The sequence below is a fragment of the Scyliorhinus canicula genome, chromosome 12 (genome assembly GCF_902713615.1).
Source record: "Scyliorhinus canicula chromosome 12, sScyCan1.1, whole genome shotgun sequence".
Taxonomy (NCBI): Eukaryota; Metazoa; Chordata; class Chondrichthyes; order Carcharhiniformes; family Scyliorhinidae; genus Scyliorhinus; species Scyliorhinus canicula.
The window spans coordinates 71,651,651-71,676,995 of NC_052157.1; the positions used below are offsets into that span (position 1 = coordinate 71,651,651).

General features: G+C 46.5%; 1 protein-coding gene across 4 annotated transcripts in view; it reads left to right on the plus strand.

Annotated features, from left to right (window-relative positions):
- The window catches only part of LOC119974384 (uncharacterized protein PB18E9.04c-like), a 96,247-nt gene that overhangs the window by 53,186 nt on the left and 17,716 nt on the right, over positions 1-25,345 (plus strand). The window contains exons 8-12 of one of the 4 annotated variants that reach the window (XM_038813190.1): positions 3,159-3,434; positions 3,531-3,788; positions 4,940-5,066; positions 6,506-6,561; positions 17,595-17,659. In XM_038813190.1, the coding sequence (XP_038669118.1) occupies positions 3,159-3,434; positions 3,531-3,788; positions 4,940-5,066; positions 6,506-6,561; positions 17,595-17,659 (782 nt within the window). Of the gene's footprint in view, positions 1-3,158; positions 3,435-3,530; positions 3,789-4,939; positions 5,067-6,505; positions 6,562-17,594; positions 17,660-25,345 lie in introns of those variants that run through there. The other 3 variants (XM_038813194.1, XM_038813193.1, XM_038813192.1) reach the window with 3 other exon arrangements.

The window sequence follows — 25,345 nt, forward strand, 5'->3', positions numbered from 1 at the left end:
CCAGTCTTTGGTGTAACTACTTCCCTGAAGCTCCTATCTATGACCCCCTCTGCCTCCCGAATGATCCGAAGTTCATCCAGCTCAAGCTCCAGGTCCGTAACACGGTTTTTGAGGAGCTGGAGTTGGGTGCACTTCCCACAGATGAAATCAGCAGGGACACTGATGGAGTCCCTCACCTCAAACATTCTGCAGGAGGAGCATTGTACTGCCTTCCCTGACATCACCTCTAGATTTAAAAAAAACAAGAAAAAGAAAAAGAAAGGAAGAGCTTACCTGATGTTACCTCAAACCCTGATCCCGCTGAAAGTTAAGCAAATTTAAAGGCACTCACTCACCTTCACGACAGGCCCCTGCTCCCGCTTCCCAACCACCGTGGGGTGGGGGGGTTGGTTAGAGGAGGAGGTAGGGTGGGAAACACTCACAAAGTGTTTCGGGTTTAACTGTCAGTTGCCAACAGCCCCTCCACAAACCACCTTCAACTTAGGCTGACCGCACTGCACGTATGCAAATTTCCCCAGAACAGCTGATCAGTAGCTCTGCTCTGCTGCCCTCTGCTGGTTGCTTGCCTTTACTCAAACTCCTTGGGTCTCCTTCGCAGGTTCACCTTCAACTTAGGCTGACCGCACTGCACGTATGCAAATTTCCCCAGAACAGCTGATCAGTAGCTCTGCTCTGCTGCCCTCTGCTGGTTGCTTGCCTTTACTCAAACTCCTTGGGTCTCCTTCGCAGGTTCACCTTCAACTTAGGCTGACCGCACTGCACGTATGCAAATTTCCCCAGAACAGCTGATCAGTAGCTCTACTCTGCTGCCCTCTGCTGGTTGCTTGCCTTTACTCAAACTCCTTGGGTCTCCTTCGCAGGTTCACCTTCAACTTAGGCTGACCGCACTGCACGTATGCAAATTTCCCCAGAACAGCTGATCAGTAGCTCTGCTCTGCTGCCCTCTGCTGGTTGCTTGCCTTTACTCAAACTCCTTGGGTCTCCTTCGCAGGTTCACCTTCAACTTAGGCTGACCGCACTGCACGTATGCAAATTTCCCCAGAACAGCTGATCAGTAGCTCTGCTCTGCTGCCCTCTGCTGGTTGCTTGCCTTTACTCAAACTCCTTGGGTCTCCTTCGCAGGTTCACCTTCAACTTAGGCTGACCGCACTGCACGTATGCAAATTTCCCCAGAACAGCTGATCAGTAGCTCTGCTCTGCTGCCCTCTGCTGGTTGCTTGCCTTTACTCAAACTCCTTGGGTCTCCTTCGCAGGTTCACCTTCAACTTAGGCTGACCGCACTGCACGTATGCAAATTTCCCCAGAACAGCTGATCAGTAGCTCTGCTCTGCTGCCCTCTGCTGGTTGCTTGCCTTTACTCAAACTCCTTGGGTCTCCTTCGCAGGTTCACCTTCAACTTAGGCTGACCGCACTGCACGTATGCAAATTTCCCCAGAACAGCTGATCAGTAGCTCTGCTCTGCTGCCCTCTGCTGGTTGCTTGCCTTTACTCAAGCTCCTTGGGTCTCCTTCGCAGGTTCACCTTCAACTTAGGCTGACCGCACTGCACGTATGCAAATTTCCCCAGAACAGCTGATCAGTAGCTCTGCTCTGCTGCCCTCTGCTGGTTGCTTGCCTTTACTCAAACTCCTTGGGTCTCCTTCGCAGGTTCACCTTCAACTTAGGCTGACCGCACTGCACGTATGCAAATTTCCCCAGAACAGCTGATCAGTAGCTCTGCTCTGCTGCCCTCTGCTGGTTGCTTGCCTTTACTCAAACTCCTTGGGTCTTCTTCGCAGGTTCACCTTCAACTTAGGCTGACCGCACTGCACGTATGCAAATTTCCCCAGAACAGCTGATCAGTAGCTCTGCTCTGCTGCCCTCTGCTGGTTGCTTGCCTTTACTCAAACTCCTTGGGTCTCCTTCGCAGGTTCACCTTCAACTTAGGCTGACCGCACTGCACGTATGCAAATTTCCCCAGAACAGCTGATCAGTAGCTCTGCTCTGCTGCCCTCTGCTGGTTGCTTGCCTTTACTCAAACTCCTTGGGTCTCCTTCGCAGGTTCACCTTCAACTTAGGCTGACCGCACTGCACGTATGCAAATTTCCCCAGAACAGCTGATCAGTAGCTCTGCTCTGCTGCCCTCTGCTGGTTGCTTGCCTTTACTCAAACTCCTTGGGTCTCCTTCGCAGGTTCACCTTCAACTTAGGCTGACCGCACTGCACGTATGCAAATTTCCCCAGAACAGCTGATCAGTAGCTCTGCTCTGCTGCCCTCTGCTGGTTGCTTGCCTTTACTCAAACTCCTTGGGTCTCCTTCGCAGGTTCACCTTCAACTTAGGCTGACCGCACTGCACGTATGCAAATTTCCCCAGAACAGCTGATCAGTAGCTCTGCTCTGCTGCCCTCTGCTGGTTGCTTGCCTTTACTCAAACTCCTTGGGTCTCCTTCGCAGGTTCACCTTCAACTTAGGCTGACCGCACTGCACGTATGCAAATTTCCCCAGAACAGCTGATCAGTAGCTCTGCTCTGCTGCCCTCTGCTGGTTGCTTGCCTTTACTCAAACTCCTTGGGTCTCCTTCGCAGGTTCACCTTCAACTTAGGCTGACCGCACTGCACGTATGCAAATTTCCCCAGAACAGCTGATCAGTAGCTCTGCTCTGCTGCCCTCTGCTGGTTGCTTGCCTTTACTCAAACTCCTTGGGTCTCCTTCGCAGGTTCACCTTCAACTTAGGCTGACCGCACTGCACGTATGCAAATTTCCCCAGAACAGCTGATCAGTAGCTCTGCTCTGCTGCCCTCTGCTGGTTGCTTGCCTTTACTCAAACTCCTTGGGTCTCCTTCGCAGGTTCACCTTCAACTTAGGCTGACCGCACTGCACGTATGCAAATTTCCCCAGAACACCTGATCAGTAGCTCTGCTCTGCTGCCCTCTGCTGGTTGCTTGCCTTTACTCAAACTCCTTGGGTCTCCTTCGCAGGTTCACCTTCAACTTAGGCTGACCGCACTGCACGTATGCAAATTTCCCCAGAACAGCTGATCAGTAGCTCTGCTCTGCTGCCCTCTGCTGCCCTCACATTGAATTGGAGTTGAAAACCATGAATGAGGAAACTGATTGCTTTAAGAACGACCACTGATTGGAGAAGACAAAATTACAATTTCCCATTTCGTTGTTTTTACAGAACCTGTTTCAAATGTCAGTGTATTGACCAACAATTCAAAACCAATGGAAAACATGGATACCGTTTTCCTGACTTGCCATGCCTCAGGCTTTATACTATCACGGATATGGTATAAGGATGATCGAGTTATCAAGGATAATGACAGAATAATAACATCTCCTGACAATGTTACACTGACTATAATCAGTGTTAACAGATATGATTCAGGAACATATAAATGTAAGGCAAGCAATGATTTTAGCAACAAATCTGGCGACACCAAACTGCAAGTTAATTGTAAGTTCACAGACCTCACAAAACATTTTTTTGTAATTAACATTGGTGAATATATTGGTTATATATAATTCAGTCATTTTCTTGATTCCTTTGAAGATGGCCCAGAGGATATCAATATTACACCGCCAGGGCCAGTTCAGATAGAACAGGGAGAAACTCTTACATTAAGCTGTGCTGCCTCCTCAGTCCCACCTGCTACATATGAATGGTACAATGGGAGTAGGCTGTTAAAGACAGAACAAACTTATAACATTGAATCAATGAATTTGAATGCCGGTGGGAGTTATACTTGTCGCGCAAGTAACAGCATAACCGATAAAAGCACAAACACTACCATACAGATAACTGTACAAGGTAAGTAAATGATTCAGTATATCGTCAATATATTTTAAACAAAACTCGAACATTAATGTGCTTTATTTAGCTATTTTTGTCTATGCTGTTCTTTGGAACAAAATAAGAAACCAATCGGCATTAAGATTTTCATAATTCAAACTGTCAATAAATATGACATTAGGCATGGATATGTTCATTTATTTCTACGATCAAGTCTATAGCAACTGATAACAGTTAAATCAATTTTGAGAAAAACTTTGCTTATTCATAAGGATTTTCGTGATAAGGAAATTCCAAGTAAGATTTTAATAAGGACACATTATCCATGGGTATGGAAAGCGAAATGGTCTCTTACATATTTTAATATGTGGGATGGACGAAGTTTATCTCGCTCACCATATGATGTTGCATTTGAATTAAGAGCTATAGCGACTGATCTTCTATATTTTAGTAATCATTGCAAAAACAATATATTATCACCCAGCCTTGTCTTTTTCTCTAATGAAGCTAAGGCACATGCAGCCTTTCCTGATTTCCTGAACTGCAATAACAATCTTCATCCCCTCACACTCCTTTCAAAATCAAAATAATTTCTAACACAAGCTCTCTTAATCTTCACGGTGAACTGGAAAATATATAGGTCGGAGTCCTTCTTCATCTTGACTACATCTTTTCATCATTGACATTCTCATTATACCCAAACTGGCACTAAATATAGGCTGGTGAATGGATCCTACAAACTTATTATCACTGTCTTGACGTTCGGATTGAATACCTTTCAAGATATAAAATCAGAATATTAACTGCTCCTTTTGTGCATTTTCTAGGAAAATCCCAGTTTTAAATTCCATTCAGAATCTTGCATTTACTTTTAATTTTCCATTCATTTTTTGGAAAATTAGGAATTAGTTACTCCCCTGTTGTTTGATTTTATCGTATTTATAACAGTAAAGTTTTCCTCAACTTTATTGAATTCAATAAAAAGTGTTTAAATGAGATTGCTTTTGGCTCGAGAGGATTCCGTCATGACCATTTAATAATCGTTAGATTATTGAATCTTGGTAACAGTCAAGCAATCAGATAGTAGAAGCTTAGATGTGTACATGTTTTACTGATGTGCAGTTGTTCCTAGAAATTTGAGATTAGTTTCAATACTTGTTTTATTGCAGTTTCAGATCAACCCAGCTCCATCAAATTAAGCAAAGGCGTCATAGCTGCCATAGTGATTGTTGCTCTTCTTATTCTGGGATTAATCAGCGGGATAAGTGCATGGTTGATCAAAAAGAAAGCATGCGGGTGAATACTGTATTCAAATGTTACTGGCACCTTTCATAGTTTTGAGTTACAGTAAATGTGTGTGAAATATTGTTTCAAATATTTCTATATCACTGTTCAAATGTATACAGTTATAAGGAATGTTCACATAGACACAATTAATTAATGGGTTATGATTCGGATTGATGGAACTATCCCTTTCTTAGCTCCATACACTGGTATTATAACATTCCTATACTGTTGCTGATGCAGTGACTTAGCATTTCATTTCCCGGTACTCCAAATCGAATACAGTGAATCCTTTAGTTTACCACCAATTTTTCGCTGCTTCCCATTTGGCTCCAAATTTTGATATTTGACTATTTATGATAATATAAATAATGAAATTAAAATAAAACAGAAATGTATGGCTTTGCACTTGTAATCTACGTTATATCTCCAACTTGGGCGGCATGTAGATTAGTGGCTAGCACAGTGTTAAGCATCGTTGCTTCACAGCTCCAGGGTCCAACATTCGATTCCTGGCATGGGTCACTGTCTGTGCGGAGTCTGCACATTCTCCCAATGTCTGTATGGGTTTCCTGCGGGTGCTCCGGTTTCCTCCCACAAGTCCCAAAAGACGTAAGTAATTTGAACATTCTGAATTCTCCTTCAGTGTACCTAAACAAGCACTGGAGTGTGGCGACTAGGGGCTTTTCACAGTAACTTCATTGGAGTGTTAATATAAGCGTTCTAGGGTCCGGTTTAGCTCAGTTGGCTGGACACCTGGTTCTTGATTCAGAGCAAGGTCAACAGGGCATCATCAATTCTCGGAGCAGCTGAGGTTATCCATGAAAGCCCTGCCTTCTCAATTGGGGCGGCACGTGGTACAGTGGTTAGCATTGGGACTACGGCTCTGAGGACTCGGGTTCGAATCCCGGCCCTGGGTCACTGTCCGAGTGGAGTTTGCACATTCTCCCCGTGTCTGCGTGGGTTCCACCCCCCAACCCAAAGATGTGCAGGGTAGGTGGATTGGCCAAGCTAAATTGCCCCTTAACTGGAAAAATATTGGGTACTCTAAATTTATAAAAGAATATGTAAGCCGATTTGTGACAATATTAAAGATTATTATTGTATTATTTTTGACCAATGCTCTGCCCCAATTTACCTGAATTGATGTTGTCTTCACCGATGTGACTTCATTGTCGCTGGATAAATGTCCCGGAATGCCCTCCCACCATCAGGGCAATTAGGGATGGGCAATAAAAATGCTGGCCCAGCCAGAGCCACCTAATCCCATGAAATAGTAAAAATAATGTGCACGTTGCCAGTATGTGTTAAATTTCTTCCTTTCATTTAGCAAAACAGGTTCACTAATACTACGACATTAATAAACATAATTTCTGTTTTAGACAATAATGGCAATGCAGTTTCCTGCTGAAAAAAATTACATTTAGTTATGTTGCACAACATTTGTTTAGGTTCAAAGATCCAACGCAAGGGCTATATGCTACGAGCATTCCTCCAATAGTAAACAGTAAGTGAAATATTTCAGCATTTCATGTTGCTGTAGAGTTTCTTGAATGGAAGTTAATTTAACTAAGCATATATCTGACAGATTTTCGAAACTTTATATTTGCATTTCAATGTTGACAACCTAATGCAACAATTCCTGTTGAGTGCTTTGTAAATAATTGCCCAGCGAGCTGAAACCTGCGTTAGAAGAAATTGATGTCAGTACGTATCGCTCAATGTTCTGCTTAATTCAGATTTTGAACAAGATACTAACTGGTGAATGGTAGAAGGAAACAATCTTTTATGCAAAGTAGATCTTACTGAAAACCCTTAACATGCATTGTGATGTTCCTTGTGGAGTCCCTTTAGGTGGCTAAAATGGTACTGCTGACAAAGAACATCAAGCTATGTATTTCAAACAAAGCTGATTTATTTACTCTACTTCAAATTATTTGCTCACCTTACTGAGTAATAGCTAAGAAAAGAACAGTATTAAATCTATGCCACAGAAATCTATAATATCTCTCCAATACAAGTAACACCCTGGGCTGGATTCTCCGATTTTGAGACGAAGTGCTGACATCGGTGTGGAAACAGTGGTGTTTTACGACAGCAAAAACGGTGCAACAGGTGCACCGATTCAGCAACTCTAAATGAGCTTGCACCATCGGTACGTGGAGCACAATCGGTTCCATGTGAAATGGAGCCCGATTCGCCGGTTTCGTGATTGCCGCACATGAGACTCAGACATCGCAACCAAACTTGTTCGTGTGTGGGTCATTCCCCCACACACACCGTCCCAGTCAACAAGATGGCTGGAAAGAGAGCAGCACCATGGTTCAGAGACGCTGAGCTGGACACCTTCATGGACGCCGAGGAGGAGAGAAGGATGACCATCGGCGTGCCTGGGCGCAGGTGGCAGACACAGTCAGCGCCATTGGCTATGTCGTCCGGAGTGGCATCCAGTGCAGGAAGAAACTGCACCACCTCATCAGGGCGGCCAGGTTGAGTAGGCAACGCTGTGCCCCTGACACCAAAACCCCCACCCCCTCCCGCACACATGTAACCCGGACCCAACCCCCCGCCCACAGGGGATGGATGAACCCTGCCTCACATGCCAGCACCATACCAGCGCCAGTGGCCGGATGCCCTGGCCACTAACGCCATCATCTACCCAACCCCTGGACTACATGTGTCAGAATGCCTAACAGTGTTGTTGTTTGTGTTTGCTCCCCCCCCAGGAGAAGGCCGCCCACACCCGCCGGGAGCGGGAGATAACCGGAGGGAGACCACTAGACCTGCGGTCCTCACCATGCCCGAGCAGAGGGCACTGGGTGTGGTCGGTGGCCCGGAGGAAAGGGAGGTCGCCGATGTGGAGGTTGGCAGTGGGTGAGCAAGTTGCGCATCCCCATGACACATGAGTGGCCAACCCTCTCCCCACCCCCCACATCCTCACCCCCACGCACCCCCTCATTCCACAACCCCCTCACCCCCCTTCCCCATCCCGCTGTCTAACTATACATGCTGTCTTGTTTCTTACAGGACCTGTCGGAGATGGGCCCAGCCCATCCTGGGCCCCCCGCCCCCAGCCAGTGCCAGGGCCGGTGCCCCCAGGTGGCCGAGCACTGACGGTGGGAGCAGCATGAACATCAGCCCTCTGACCGAGACTCAGTAGGCCCTGGGGTTCGGGTCGGAGGAGAACATGGGCGTTCTGCCACAGCTGTCTGCAACACCCTCCACCATCTCAGAGACTATCACCTCGGATGGGCACTTTAGTGAAGAGGCTCCTGGGACACTATCTGGTGCGCACCACGCAGTCAGTCCAGTGCAGCAGGTGGAAGTAGGAGCAGCCGAGGGGCTGGATGGTTGGAGGGCAGGCCGGCCCCATGAACCAGCTGCCGCCCAGACGGGTCCCGGGCTCCTGGTACATCCAGTCCCACCCACAGTCGAGATGCAGGCAGAGACCCAGCGTCTACAGGATGGAATGAAGGCGGGCTTCCAACACCTGAAGCCGCAGGTGGAGGAGTCCTTCCGCGTGCAGTAGCAGGGGATAGTGCCGGTCATGCGTGCCAACCAGGCTGACACCGCACAGGTGGCATCTGTGGTGGGGGCAATGGGGGCGATGGTGTCGGATATGGGTCAGCATGTGCAAGGCCTGGGGCATTCTGTGCAAGCGGGACTAAGGCCCAGGACAGGGCTGCCCTCTCATAGGCAGCCATGTGCCAGAGCCAGCTGTACATTGCAGCGGCGCTCCTCAGCGTGGCCCAGTCACAGCAGGCTATGGCTGAGGATGTTGGTAGCTTTGCCCAGACGCTGGCTGGCGTGGCGCAGAGTCAGAAGGAGGTGCCCAACACCCAGAGGGACGTGGCACAGACACTGGCCAATGTAAAACACACCCAGAAGGACGTGGCCCAGTCACAGGCTGATGTGGTGCAGACCCAGAGGAATGTGGCCCAGACTCAGAGGGTTGTGGCTCAGTCACTGGCTGATGTGGCATGCGACCTCAGTGGGTGGCACAGTCCCAGATGGAGATGGCCCTCCCTGTGCTCCATAGCCGTGAATGTGCAGACCCTTGTCGAGACCAGGGCCGGCCTCCAGGACTGGCAGCACTAGGTGGCAGGGGTGGGGGGTGGGGCTGGGGCGGTGCCTCAGGGGTGGCTCTGCTCGCATCCTCGCCCCATGGAGTAGCCTGGGCGCCATCGGGCAAACCAAGGGAGGAGGAGGTGACGAGGCCCTCGCCAGTGACTCCCGCAGGGGAGGTGCCAGAGCACCGCAACACCTCGGACACCCCCCCCCCTCCTGTCCCTGGTGCATCTGGTGGGCAGCAGGCAGAACAGGGCAGCAGCATGCCACCCAGGTTGCCTGACCAGCAGCCAGGTCCATCCAGGCCGGTTCGCCCCAGGAGATGTACGCCAACGGGGACCCTTGTTGCAGCAGGCTGCCTCCACTCCTGCTGTACCATCTGAGGAACCACCTCGGCATAGTGTTAGGGCTCGTGAGGCCAGAAAGTTAGGTACAAGTTAAGTTGACATGGACGCAGGGCACAGTTGAGTTATTGGGGCTGCGGCACAGACTGTATATATTTGTTCACAACAAACACTTGTTAACACCATTCAACCCTGCCTCGGTGCTCTATCTGATGGGTGTGGAGGTGGGGCGGTTAGGGATGGCTAGTGGGAGTGGTGGGGTGGGGGCCAAGTGAAGGCCCCGTGGGTGGACCCTGCCCGTCCCTGCCCCCCCCTCCCCCCTCCCTCACAGGCCCGACTGTCCCCGGCACCCCCACCCCAGGAATTCAACGCAACCATGTGAAGGACTGGCCAGCTCATGCGGGTGGTTTGGTGGTGTGGGAGGTGAGGGGGTTTGGTGGTGTGGGAGGTGAGGTGATGTGGGTCTGGGATGGTGGTGTTCCTGCCCCCCCCCCCCAGTCAGTGAAACATGGGGCGACGAAGGCGTCCCGTGCTCGCTGGCTCTGGTGATGGTGTTGTGCGGCCTCCCAGGCCTGCTGAGGCCCCATGTCCTGCTCATTGTCCATCACCTCCCCCTCCTCGTCTGATGAGGCCTGCCCTTGCCCCACATCCTCCTTGAGCACATAGCCCCTCTGCTGCGCGATGTTGTGGAGGATGCCCACGATAACAGCATGGATCCACCTTTGCACCGATGTCTGCGAAATCCCGGACAGATCCCCACTCAGTGATTGGAAGGACCCTGTGGCATAAACGTTGTGGGCAATCATGACCTTTTTTTTAAATTTTAGAGTACCCAATTTTTTTCCAATTAAGGGGCAATTTTAGCATGGCCAATCCACCTACCTTGCACATCTTTTTGGGTTGTGAGGGCAAAAGACATGCAAACACGGGGAGAATGTGCAAACTCCACACAGACAGTGACCCAGAGCCGGGATCGAACTAGGGACCTCGGGTCCGTGAGGCAGCAGTGCTATCCACTGCACCACCATGCTGTCCCCTTGGGTGATCATGACCTTGACGGTCACCGGGAGTGGGTGTCCTCCCCCATACCCCCGAGGTGCCAGGTGTGGCATCATCTGGTAGATGTGTCTGACAGTCTCTCTGCTCATCCGCAGTCTCTGTCTGCATTCCCGGTCCATCAGGCCCTCAAACGACATGCGGTTGTGGTACATGCGAGGCCTTATCCAGTGCACCCTTGGCATCCCGTTCTCCTCCTTGCCCTGTTGTGCGGCCCGCCATCCAACCGTGCGGCTGCCACCAGCCCCTCTTCAGCCCGCTCCTCTACTGCAGCCTCCGCCTCCTCTCTGAGCGGCCTCTGCTCACGTTGCCACAGGGCATCTTGCAGAGCTGCGGCCATCGCCCCGGCAGCCAACATGGCGGGTTGGTGTCCGAATGCCATTATCTGCAGGGGGTGAAAGGCCAATGTGTTAGCATGGCGCATACTCTTGTGCCCAACCAGGTACCATGGGCCACATAGTGGCCCCATTTGGTACTGCGGGCCCCACCCACGCATGCCCCTTCCACCCCCGCGCTCTGGCCCCGTCGGTGCCCGTGGTCCTTTGGTGTCAAACCAGCGTCTACCGCGATTTCGGTGTTGGAAGCTATTCTCCGCCCAAACGCGTTTCATAATTTTTGCATCGGCAAACGGAGAATCCAGCCCTCTATCTCAAGCCTTCTCCAACACCTTTTTCCAGAACCCTAGGAGGCACAGTATATTTTTATGACTACACTGTGGTGCCATCTAGTGTTGAGATACATGAACATCATCTTGTTAACTCTTTCCACTCCCTACATTGTACATGTCATTGCATCCCCCATTCTTTAAAATGTTTATACAGTAACAAAAGTTAGAGTATAAGCAATGATATCACATCGTACATTGATATGTATACCAAAAAGTTAACAAGTGAGTCAAAATTTGTTGAAGTTATACAAATTAAGTCTTTCAGGTTTCTTTCTGATTCTGGATGATCTTCCCTATCCAGGCGACTGAGATTCAGATGTTTCTGATTTCTTCTGAGAGTCATCTTGTTTGTCATCAGATATTGAGGTTGTAGGATTCAATAAGTTACTATAAAACTCAATACATGGAAATAAAGTTTGCGAAGACTTTACTTTTAAAAGAGCACGTCTGTTTCTTCTGTTTCTGTCATTTTAACAACATACAAGTGAGGTGCTGCTTGACATATGACCTTAGCTAAGTCAGACCATCCTCCAGTGGGAATCTGACTTCTCACTAGATCACCTGGTTCAATTGGTTCCAGCAATTTTGCATTTTCGTTGTAGTATTTCTCCTGAAGATACGTTTGATGCTGCATTTTCTCTATGACTTGCTGAAGATCAGGATCAGCTAGTTGTAAACATAGAAGGGTTGTACGCAATGAACTATACGTTAACAATTGCGCAGGAGATAAACCAGTTGTGAGAGGAGTCAAGTTCTTTCTTGAAAAGTTGTTTCCCAATGTGAACTCCTTTTTCTATCTTGCCATTGGATTGCCGATGAAGAGCACTAGGCGTGATATGAGTAAAGTTATACTTTTGAGCAAATTCTGTCCAATCATTACTATCAAAGCAAGGCCCGTTATCTGTCTTGCTTTGCTAGGTATTCCATGTTGAGCAAACACTTCTTTAGTCACTTTAATCACGGATTTGGAAGTAGAATCAGACAATTGCATAACTTCTGGGTAGTTGGAAAAGCAGTCCATGATCAATACATAATTTCAATCATGAAAATGAAAAGGATCAATACCAACTTTTAACCAAAGAATCTTTTCTAGATCGTGAGTTGTGAATTTCTCTTTTCTCTGCATTGGCTTACGCCGGCAGTGTCACACTCTAACACAAAATTGGTTATGTCAGCATTTATTTCAGGCCAGTATACTGCTTGTGCTGCACAACCTTTACATTTTTCTACACCTAAATGACCTTCATGAATCTTATGCAGGATCATGTGTCGAAACTTTGTCGGAATTACTATACGATCAAGGTGAAGTAGAAATCCATCTGTCACACTTAGATGAGATCTAATATTTCTGAAATTTGAACAACTTCCCTTTGGCCAACCATTCTTCATTTGGCTGATTACATGTTGGAATAGTGCATCGTTTTCAGTTTCTGTTCTGATCAGTTGAAGCTATTTCATTGGAGACAGGAAGAGTTTCAGCAAAAAGTTTTGCTTGAACTTTTACAAGTTGAACTATCTCAGGCTGCTGCTCATCTGGTTCAGTAGTACAAGATAATGCGTCAGTTAGCTGTTCTTTGGTTTCAAAGTCGTACCTTTGTGCAAGTTCTGTTGTTCTGTAGTTACTCTTTGTTTTCTCAAGGGCAGTTCCTTTTGCTTTATTTGATTCATCATTGAGCTCTTTGTGCTTCTCAGCTGGAAACATTGCTAGTATGTCCTCAGTATCTTCTTGCACAGGTGCAGGAAGTTTGTCGGTGCTGTGAATTTGTTTCACAAGATTTAAGTATTGACACGCTTGTACAACTAATAGTGACGAACGTCTAGCATCAACAATTTCAATTCGCCACTGTGTCTTTGTTTGTCACCAAGAGATAGCATGAACCCAAAAAAATAATCATGTTACCATTGTAGTCACGTGACTGGCAGTCAGTGTCTTGAACCTTAGGAAGCCCACGTAGCTTGGATAAATAAAAGCTGTTAATTAAATTAGCATTTGCACCAGTGTCAAGTTTAAACACAATCTCGGATCCATTAACTTGTAGTGGAATGATCTATTCATCTTCCAAGCTGATTGATTTTATCGGATGCAATATCTGTGGAGAAAATTAGCACTTCAAAGTTTTCTGATACTTTTCAACAATGCCAACAAAGAATGTATCTTCAAGACAGTGGCCATCTGTAACAGTATCAGGTGTCACCATTTTTGCTATATCTGCATTTGTATTAATACTCTAAACATTCATATTTTTGTTGAATGAAATAGATTTTTGAACTGTGGCCCTCTTGTCGCTGAGCGGCACTGCAAAATTATTCCATTTACCGCATTTGGAAGAAGTTTTTCCGAGAGCCAAGGATTTTTTTCTGTGGGTGGGCATGTCCACAACGTCTACACATCTTGTCGCTGCTTGCGTAATATGCAAAATGAACATGCGCAGGACGGTTGACTTCCAAGCCTGCATGCGCAAAATGGCTATGTGCATGCGCAAAACAGCTGTCATCTGGAGCACGCCGATTTTTCAACTGTGCCAGTTCCAAAGGCGTCAGCACCGATTTGCACTTTCGCACCACTTTCCCAATTCAGTATATTGGAGTACTGATTTCTTGAAAGTTCACTTGCACAACACATTTCAATTGCATCTTCCAGTGTTACATGTTTAGGCGTTCTCAAAATTTTTCATTTAAAAAAAAATAAATTTAGAGTACCCAATAATTTGTTCCAATTAAGGGGCAATTTAGCATAGCCAATCCACCTATCCTGCACATCTTTTGGGTTGTGGGGGTGAAACCACGCAAACACGGGGAGAATGTGCAAACTCCACACAGTGACCCAGGGCCAGGATTCGAACCCGGGTCCTCAGCGCCGTAGACAGCAATGCTAACCACTGTGCCACCATGCTGCCCTTCAATTTTTCATTCTTAATGCCAAAAATGATTTGGTCCCACAGCAGAGAGTCTGTAAGGATTGAAAAGTTGCAGGTCTGCGCCTTTAGTCTCCGATCAGTGATAATACAATCAATGGACTTTCCATCTTTCTGAATCCTCTTTTTAAACACATATCTCTCATTGCAGTGCAGTGAAGGGCTTTGCAGTGAAGATTGAATTTCTCAATCATCACATTAGATTTTTTTTCTAATTATTAGTGGAGAAATGGAAGGTATTGTATTGCTCAATTGCCTGCTCTCCTGGGATTGTTAAAAATAATGCAATTTTCCACTGATCGCCAGCTGTTTCAAGGTCAAAGGCAGATAGGTAAAGCTCAAAGTGCTACTTGAAAGTTTTCCAATTAACATCAATATTACCAGAAGTCCGGAACTGTTTGGGAATCTGCAGTTTCTCCACGAGGTCTTGACTTGTCTGGATGAGCAGATGGAACAGGCTTGCAAACTGTCTTGCAGTTGAAGTCTGAGCACTTTTTAAAAATATTCTGACTAATTCTAGCTACAATACTTTAGTAAGCACTATCTGGTACCATTTGATGTTCCTTGTGGAGCCCCTCAAGATAGCTTAAAGTCACAGTGCTGACAAAGAACATCAAGCTATGTCTTTCAAACAAATCTAGTTTATTTACACTACTTTAAATTATTCGAACACCTTACTAAGTAATAGCTAAGAAAAGAACAATATTAAATCTATGCTACAGAAATCTATACTATTTCTCTAATACAACTAACACCCTATCTCAACCCTTCTCCAACACCTTCTCCCAGAACCCGAGGAGGCACAGTGGGCGCGATTCTCCCAAAACGGGAGAAATCGTAAAGCTGCCGTAAAACCCGGGCGGGTTTTACGGCAGCGCGCCCCTTCCCGACCGGGGACCGATTCTGGTCCCCGGTCGGGGCTAGCAGCCCGACGCCGTAGGCTCCGGCAAGACGGGCTTAACGAAAATCGTTAAGCCCGCTTGCCGGAGTTAGCGCCGGCTGACGCGTCATATGACGTCAGCCGCGCATGCGCAGTTTGGAACACTCCAACCCGCGCATGCGCGGGTGACGTCATCGCGTTTTTGCGCGAAACCCGCGCATGCGCGGGCCGGGTTGCCCCTCAGCCGCCCCGCGAATGGATACTGCGGGGCGGCGGAAGGACAAGTAGTGCGCGGGCATAGGGCCCGCTGCCCGCGATCGGTGCCCACCGATCGCGGGCCCATGGCACCCTTGGCACGGCCGTGGTACGGCCGTGCCAATCGGTGCCATGGTTATTAATAGCGAGTTTGTGACGCCGTTTTTACGAACGGCAAGACCAGGTGTGTTTGCCGTTCGTAAAAACGGCGGAAAGGGCTGGGACTTCGGCCCATCTAACAGCTGAGAATCGCTGTCGGCCGTAAAAAAACGGCGGCAGCGATTCGGGTCGGGACTTCGGCGGGGGGGGGGGGGGGGGGGGGGGGGAGAATAGCGGGAGGGCGGCAAAAGTGTCGGGAAGGCACTCCCGCTATTCTCCCACCCGTCGCGGGGGGGCGGAGAATTTCGCCCAGTATATTTGTATGACAACTCTGTGGTACCATCTAGTGTTGAGATACATGAACATCATATAGTTAACCCTTTCCACTCCCTACACTATCATTACATTTATCACATTCAATCTATTTGTCTACACGTAATTTAATCTGAGAGTTGTGCATTTCTTATGGAAGCTCCAAATCTCATAGATTTGAATAGACCTGGATGTGGAGGTTTTGCAGAAACTAATCATTTTGTTTCGACTAATTTGGTGCTCAAATTGTAACATCAGTCAGCTACATGATGCAATAGTGCAGACGTGTGTCTGAATGTAAAACTGGATTACAATAAATCAGGAACCCATTTTATATCTCTCCTGACTTATCTTGAGAAATGTAAAATGGGATTATGACAATCACTCATTTCACATAGGCAGCACATTGGTTAGCACTGCTGTCTCACATAGCGCCGGGGATCCCGGTTTGATTCCGACCTCCGGTGACCGTGTGGAGTTTACACATTCTTCCCATGTCTGCATGGGTTTCCTCCGGGTTCTCCAGTTTCCTCTCACAGTTCAAAGATGTGCACATTAGGTGGACTGGCACTTTTTTAAATGCAAAATTGCCCCAGGTGGGCTAACGGGACAGGGTGGGGGATTGGGCCTAGGTGGGGTGCCCGTTCAGTCGGTGCAGACTCAATGGGCCGAATGGCCTCCATCTGCACAATTGAGATTCTATTCTATGATTTCACATAATTGCACAAAGCCAGAACCACTCTTAGTATTTGGTAGGCTGATCTATTTTGCATGCCTTGATTATGACTGCTCCATTGTGTCATAAAATTAACCTAACAACCAATAAGCTTGAAGTTAGCAGACATAGAATCCACTTGAAAGCTAGCATCAATGGTAAGAGAGCCTCATGGCCGTGGACCCGGGATCGATCCCTTCCCCGGTCACTGTTGGTGTGAAGTTTGCACATTTCCCCCGTGTCTCACCCCCACAACCCAAAGATGTGCAGCTTAGGTGGAATGGCCACGTTAAATTGCCCCTTAATTGGAAAGAAAGGAATTTGATACTTTAACTTTTTTTTAAAAAGAAACAGTAGTAAGATACAAATAATGCAGTTACTTAGAATATAAAGCAGCTGTTCTAACTCTCCTGGCATCTAGAACGGTTCACTGATTTAGGAGTAATGTTACATTCTTGAAAAATGTGTGCTGAAGGTTTACTGGAATACTACCAGTTAAGTAGGACTTCAGTTCAATGGAGGTACTGGAGTTCCTTGGCATATTCTTCTTAAAACATGGAAGGTAACGGGCATCTCATAATCTCCACGAGGACCACGGGGAAACCTTCATTGATCTCCCCGTGGGACTCGTAGAGTACGAGCTCCCCAGGTAAGGTGCAGAGGCCGCCTGGGGATCGTTATGAGCAAAGGTTAAAAGCAAGCCCAGATCAGGGCCTGGTGAGATAAGACCTCCCTGCCAAGACTGTACTGGGAGTGAGATTCTGCGTTATGCAGCCTATTGTAAATACATGTAAACAAATCTATCTTACATTTACCATCAGCTTCCTCTGTGTCATTAATCGGGAGACTTGACTGGTTTCAAAGCTGCAAGATATTGTGATAGGGGAAATGATGAGAAAATGTTGCCAGCCGCAGAGGATTCATTAATATTGCATCGAGGTGCAATTTAATTACCAAAAACTGCAGCTGCGAGATGCTTTAATTTCTTTTTAGGCATTGAGTTATTGTGATGATATAGCATGAAAGTCTGAACAGTAATTTCACAAGGAAATTGGATTGATACATGAGGGGCACTTATTTACAGGGATATGGATAAATAGATGGGGAATGGGATTAACTGGAGATGACTTTCAAAGTTCTGTTCCTGGGATGATGGACTGAAAGACATCCTTCTATTGTGCCATTTTATGATATGACGATGGCTGATTCATTATTTTGTATTTTCACAGACCCTTCTGATGTAATAGGTGGGAATTCAGCAGGAACCTATGAAAATATTTCAAATAATCAAACGGTTGGTAGGATGTAAGGGTCATTTCAGTTGCTGTTTATTCCCTTATTTCCCTTTATATTATTTCTACTGTTAAAAGTTTTGATCCATGGATGTTTAATGTACCTGTGATTTTAATGCAAAACACCTGCACCTTTAATTCAAACAGAAAATCCAGAAGGTTTAGACTGACATCATTGATGACCCGAGTTTATTGATGTTACTAGTGACCAATTGGACCCAAAAGGCGGTGTTCTATCCGGTACAGATGGTGATAGATTCTGTTCCCACTGAAAGGGTTCTGAGGCCTAACGAGCTTTCAGTTTCACTTTTGGAAGTTAAGGGAGAAAAGCTTTCCTTTTCCCACTCTGTTTTCTCCAGAAATAACCAACTAATTCTCACTGAAAGGTCACTGTGGGGACCAATTGTCTCTCAAAATAAAGGCTGATACAAGCAGACCAGATAACCTTCTCTGCAGAGCGGGCTGATGTGAAGCCAAAGGCCTCTCCTGAAAAAGATGTAAGATATTGCTAACTGCAAGGAAGATCATTACAGGCTGCAAACCAGAGATTTTAAACCATGCTCATACTGTGAACAAAGTGCATTAAGGAACTGATCAGCTGAAGCAAGGACTTTTATCTATAACCTTAATCCTTATTATTTTCACCCCTTTCCACACTCTGTTTTTGTCTGTCTTGTGTGTCTGGGTAAAGGGTGGAGCAGTTAAAGGACAAGGTGGGTATAAGCCTGACGTTGTGCAACTGTATTAATTGAATATATCGCATTTGTTCTAGTTATGAATAAACGGTAATTGTGTTTAAACTTAGAAACCTGGGGCGGGATTCTCTGACCCCCCCCGCCGGGTCAGAGAATCGCCGGGGGGCGGCATGAATTTTCCGGAGCTGGGGTTCTGGCAGGGGCGGGAGTCGCGTCGTGCCGGTCGGGAGCCGTTGGCAGTGGCCCCTCCGGCGAATTTCCGCTGCATGATGGGCCGAGCAGCCGCCCGATTTCGGCCGGTCCTGCCGGCGTAAATCAAACCAGGTCCGTACCGGCGAGACCTGGCTCTACGGGTGGCCTGTAGAGTCCTCGGGGCGGGGGGGGGGGGGGGGGGGGGGGATCTGGTCCGGGGGCTGCCCCTACGGTGGCCTGGCCCGCGATCGGTGCCCACCGATCCACGGGCGGGACTGTGCCGTGGGGGCACTCTTGCCCTTTGCGCCGGCTGCTGTCAACCTCCACCATGGCCGGCATGGAGGAGAACCCCCTGCGCACGTGCTGGGGTGACACCAGCACCCCACGCTGACGCTCCCGCGCATGCACCAACCCGCGCTGGCCTGCAGAGGCCCTTTTGTGCCGGCTGTCGTGGCGCCAACCCCGCCGGCTGGTGCGGCCTAGCCCCTGAAGGTGTGGACGATTCCGCACCTTCCGGGTGGTACGATGCCGGAGTGGTTCACACCACTTCTCGGCGCCGGTACAGCCCGTCCCGCCGGCTAGGGGAGAATCCCGCCCCTGGTGACTGTAATTACTGGACAGCCAAAGTTGTGGGTATTTCTCGAATAATTATTTGTTAATTAATTTGTGTTGTGACTCTGGGATGAGTGAGGCTGGAAGTGACCATGCACTTGCCCAGCATATTGCAACATAAATTAAGGATTCTGGTCTTAGATTTTTGGAATGGTAGATGGTGAATAATTGGTTTCCGTACAAATTTTTTTCAAAAACACCAGGTTTGTAGTGGTATAATAGGATGGCTTTGGAAGCTGCTGAGGGTTTTCTTCAAGTGAACAACTTGACTCTGGTTTACTTAACAGAACTGTGCAAAGACAAGCTAGTCGAACTGGTAGATGCATGAAAAATAGAGGTTCCAGCTAGAGTTGGGAAGGAAGAGATAAGTGAAGAGATTCCTCAACATTTAAATTTGGAAGAGATGTTAGAAACACAGATGAGCCCACGAGGAAGTGCAGCATCAGAAACATTTTCTGGTGATGACATTAAGCTGGAGAGGGATCAGTTGCAGTCAGTGCATGAAAGGGAATTAAAAAGAAAATAAATGGGGTTGAAGCAAAAGAAAATGGAGCTGAGGCAAAAGGAAAGGAATAAAATGGAGCTGATGCAAAAGGAATTGGAGATGCAGCAAACAGAAAGGAAGCTGAAGCAAAAAAGAGAGCAAAAGAAATGGAGATGAAGCAAAAAGAAATTGTGATGGAAATGAGGATAGAGGAAAAAGAAAGGGAGAGGGAGGAAAAAGAAAGGAAGAGGGAGGAAAAAGAAAGTGAGAGGGAGGAAAAAGAAAGGGAGGTGGAGGAAAAAAGGAGAGAGACTTTAAGCTTAAGGCACTGCAAATGAGTGGGAAGCTGACAGAATGTAGAGGGGAGCTTAATCCTAGAATGGAACCCAGTGCAATGTGTTTGCATTTATGCAGGGCTTCCCAAAATTCAATGAATAGGAGGAAGAAACTATTTTTAGGGCATTTGAGAAAATAGCAACCCAAATGGAGTGGCCGTGTGAAAAATGGACATTACCCATGCAGAGTAACTCTGGAGGGGGGCACAGGAAATTTATGCTTCCCTGTTTGAGCGGGTAACTAAGAATTATGACGTGGTAAGAAGACATATTCTGGATGCATATGGAATGGTTCCTAAAGCATTTAGGCAAACGTTTTGGACTTTAAGGAGACAGCTCAGTCAGACTTCTGTGGAATTTGAAAGTATTAAGCAGGTTAATTTTGATTGGTGGATCCGAGAATTGGGACTTGAAACTACCGATGAGGCTCTAAGAGAGGTCATTCTGTTAGAGCAATTTAAGAATACCCTACCTCCTATAGTAAGAACTCATGTTAAAGAACAGAGGTGGACTGCTGTGCAGGCAGCAAATATGGCTGATGATTAGGAGCTAATCCATCAATTTAAATCTTTGTTCTAACATCCCATAATTTTGGAAAGATTTTTTCATAGAATTTACAGTGCAGAAGAACATAAACATAAGAACATAAGAACTAGGAGCAGGAGTAGGCCATCTGGCCCCTCGAGCCTGCTCCGCCATTCAATGAGATCATGTCTGATCTTTTGTGGACTCAGCTCCACTTTCCGGCCCGAACACCATACCCCTTAATCCCTTTATTCTTCAAAAAACTATCTATCTTTACCTTAAAAACATGTACTGAAGGAGCCTCAACTGCTTCACTGGGCAAGGAATTCCATAGATTCACAACCCTTTGGGTGAAGAAGCTCCTCCTAAACTCAGTCCTAAATCTACTTCCCCTTATTTTGAGGCTATGTCACCTAGTTCTGCTTTCACCCGCCAGTGGAAACAACCTGCCCACATCTATCCTATCTATTCACTTCATAATTTTAGATGTTTCTATAAGATCCCCCCTCATCCTTCTAAATTCCAACGAGTACAGTCCCAGTCTACTCAACCTCTCCTCATAATCCAACCCCTTCAGCTCTGGGATTAAACTAGTGAAACTCCTCTGCACACCCTCCAGTGTCAGTACGTCCTTTCTCAAGTTAGGAGACCAAAACTGAACACAATACTCCAGGTGTGGCCTCACTAACACCTTATACAATTGCAACATAACTTCCCTAGTCTTAAACTCCATCCCTCTAGCAATGAAGGACAAAATTCCATTTGCCTTCTTAATCACCTGTTGCACCTGTAAACCAACCTTCTGTGACTCATGCACTAGCACACCCAAGTCTCTCTGCACAGCGGCATGCTTTAATATTTTATCGTTTAAATAATAATCCCGTTTGCTGTTATTCCTACCAAAATGGATAACCTCACATTTGTCAACATTGTATTCCATCTGCCGGACCCTAGCCCATTCACTTAACCTATCCAAATCCCTCTGCAGACTTCCAGTATCCTCTGCACTTTTCGCTTTACCACTCATCTTCGTGTCATCTGCAAACTTGGACACATTGCCCTTGGTCCCCAACTCCAAATCATCTATGTAAATTGTGAACAATTGTGGGCCCAACATGGATCCCTGAGGGACACCACTAGCTACTGATTGCCAACCAGAGAAACACCCATTTATCCCCACTCTTTGCTTTCTATTTATTAACCAATCCTCTATCCATGCTACTTAATGCCATGCATCTTTATCTTATGCAGCAACCTTTTGTGTGGCACCTTGTCAAAGGCTTTCTGGAAATCCAGATATACCACATCCATCGGCTCCCCGTTATCTACTGCACTGGTAATGTCATCAAAAAATTCCACTAAATTAGTTTGGCATGACCTGCCCTTTATGAACCCATGCTGCGTCTGCCCAATGGGACAATTTCTATCCAGATACCTCGCTATTTCTTCCTTGATGATAGATTCCAGCATCTTCCCTACTACCGAAGTTAAGCTCACTAGCCTATAATTTCCTGCTTTCTGCCTACCTCCTTTTTTAAACAGTGGTGTCACGTTTGCTAATTTCCAATCCACCGGGACCACACCAGAGTCTAGTGAATTTCGGTAAATTATCACTAGTACATCTGCAATTTCCCTAGCCATCTCTTTTAGCACTCTGGCATGCATTCCATCAGGGCCAGGAGACTTGTCTACCTTTAGCCCCATTAGCTTGCCCATCACTACCTCCTTAGTGATAACAATCCTCTCAAGGTCCTCACCTGTCATAGCCTCATTTCTATCAGTCGCTGGCATGTTATTTGTGTCTTCCACTGTGAAGACCGACCCAAAAAACCTGTTCAGTTCCTCAGCCATTTCCTCATTTCTCATTATTAAAACTCCCTTCTCATCCTCTAAAGGACCAATATTTACCTTAGCCACTCTTTTTTGTTTTATATATTTGTAAAAACTTTTATTGTCTGTTTTTATATTCTGAGCAAGTTTACTCTCATACTCTATCTTACTCTTCTTTATAGCTTTTTTAGTAGCTTTCTGTTGCCCCCCTAAAGATTTCCCAGTCCTCTAATCTCCCAGCAATCTTTGCCACTTTATTTGCTTTTTCCTTCAATTTGATACTCTCCCTTATTTCCTTAGATATCCACGGTCGATTTTCCCTCTTTCTACCGTCCTTCCTTTTTGTTGGTATAAACCTTTGCTGAGCACTGTGAAAAACCGCTTGGAAGGTTCTCCACTGTTCCTCAACTGTTCCACCATAAACTCTTTGCTCCCAGTCTACCTTAGCTAGTTCTTCTCTCATCCCCTTGTAATCTCCTTTGTTTAAACACAAAACACTAGTATTTGATTTTACTTTCTCACCCTCCATCTGTATTTTAAATTCCACCATATTGTGATCGCTCCTTCCGAGAGGATCCCTAACTATGAGATCATGAATCAATCCTGTCTCATTACACAGGACAAGATCTAGGACCGCTTGTTCCCTCGTAGGTTCCATTACATACTGTTCTAGGAAACTATCGCGGATACATTCTATAAACTCCTCCTCAAGGTTGCCTTGACCGACCTGGTTAAACCAATCGACATGTAGATTAAAATCCCCCATGATAACTGCTGTACCATTTCTACATGCATCAGCTATTTCTTTATTTATTGCCTGCCCCACCATAACGTTACTATTTGGTGGCCGATAGACTACTCCTATCAGTGACTTTTTCGCCTTACTATTCCTGATTTCCACCCAAATGGATTCAACCTTATCCTCCATAGCACCGATGTTATCCCTTACTATTGCCCGGATGTCATCCTTAAATAACAGAGCAACACCACCTCCCTTACCATCCACTCTGTCCTTCCGAATAGTTTGATAACCTCGGATATTTAACTCCCAGTCGTGACCATCCTTTAACTATGTTTCAGTAATGGCCACTAAATCATAGTCATTTACGATGATTTGTGCCATCAAATCATTTACTTTATTCCGAATACTACGAGCATTCAGGTAAAGTACACTTAGAAGGAGAACATTCGGCCCATTGAGTCTACACCGGCTCTTGGAAAGAGCACCCTACCCAAGCCCATACCTCCACCCTATCCCCATAACCCAGTAAACCCACCTAACACTAAGGGCAATTTGGACACCAAGGGCAATTTTAGCCTGGCCAATCCACCTAACCTGCACATCTTTGGACTGTGGGAGGAAACTGGAGCACCCGGAGGAAACCCATGCACACACGGGGAGAACGTGCAGACTCCACACAGACAGTGACCCAAGCCAGGATTCAAACCTGGGACCCTGGAGCTGCGAAGCATTTATGCTAACCACTATGCGACCGTGCTGCCCGAAGCAAGAAAGGGGGTAATGAAAGGAAGGCATGTAGCCAACGTAAAGAATGGATAGCTGGGAAGGCTCCAAGATGTCCTACTCTGACCAGGAATGAAGGTACTGAAGGTGAAGATATGACTCGAAAGCCTAGGTGTTACCATTGTAACAAGGCGAGACATGTTCGTTCAGTGTGTTGGAAGTTGTGAGGGAAATCCATGGGACTTGTGGGTGTTCAGATGGAGGATTCTGAAAAGGGAACAGTAGTGGAGAACACTACAGGGAAGACTGTAGTGTTAAGTGGATGAGCGATAAGCAGGGTGTGTGTCTAAGGGGAAGGTCACCCCATTTTCCTCAGTTGATATAGTCAAAATCATAACTAATTTAAGGGACGCAGGTGCTATTCAAACTCTTGTACTGGAGGAGCATTCAGCTTTCTCCCCAGAGAGCTCAATGAAAGCTGTGATTTTAGTGAATGGGACAGATGGAGGTTGTATCCCTATTCCATTGTATAAAGTACAATTGCAGTGTGATTTAGTATCATCAGTAGTTGTCAGAGTGGTTCAGGAATTCCCAGTGGAAGCAGTAGACTTACTTTTGGGAATGATTTGGCAGAGCTTCACCCATGATTGCAAGGAGTCCGAGGAAGGTATTGTAGACATGTTTATTCAATTATTTCCCCTTTTATATCTGCATTTACATTTTTGATCCATGGATGTTTACTGGACACGTAACTTTTTGCAATGCAGCCTGTATCTTTCATTCAAAGAGGAAGATCCAGAAGGCTATGCAGTTTTAGACTGACATCAGTGATGGCCCAGATTGATTGGCGCAGCTTGTAACCTATGAATGAGCCTAAACGGTGAAGTTCTGCCTGGTAACAGGTCCTGTTCCCACTGAAATAGTTCTGGGACCTAAAGAGCTTTCAGTTTTGTGTTTAACAGCACTGGGAGAAAAGCTGTTTTTTTGACATCTGTTTTCTCCAGAAATAACCAGCTAATTCTCGCCAAAGGAAATTGTGGGGACCAATTCTCTCTGTAGAAAAGGCTGATGCAAGCAGAAACCAAATTCTGATCACCCTCTCTGCAGAGCCAGCGGATACGAAGCCAGGAGCTTCTCCTGGAAATAATTGTACTAAGATATTGTTAACTTCAAGAAAGATCATTATAGGTTGCAAACCAACAACTTTGAACTTTGTGCACGTAAAGTCACAGACAGTCTGAGTGAGATAGCCCTTGTGAGATTTGAAACTTGATAATTTGGAGCAGTGTGGTAATTTGGAGCAGAGTGGGAGGAGGTGATTTTTCCCTTTTGGTTTGTTTTCTTTCTTCTGTCCTTGTAACTGGTAATCTGCAGCGAGTTATCTAGAAAGCAACGTGGGAAGGTAAGTGTGCGCATGTGCGGGGGGGTTCATTGCCACGTTGGCCATCGCAGAGGACCACCTCAGCCGACGCAGAGGAATAGAGGGCCCCCACGGCACAGGCCCGCCCGCGGATCAGTGGGCCCCGATCACGGGCCAGGCCACTGTGGGG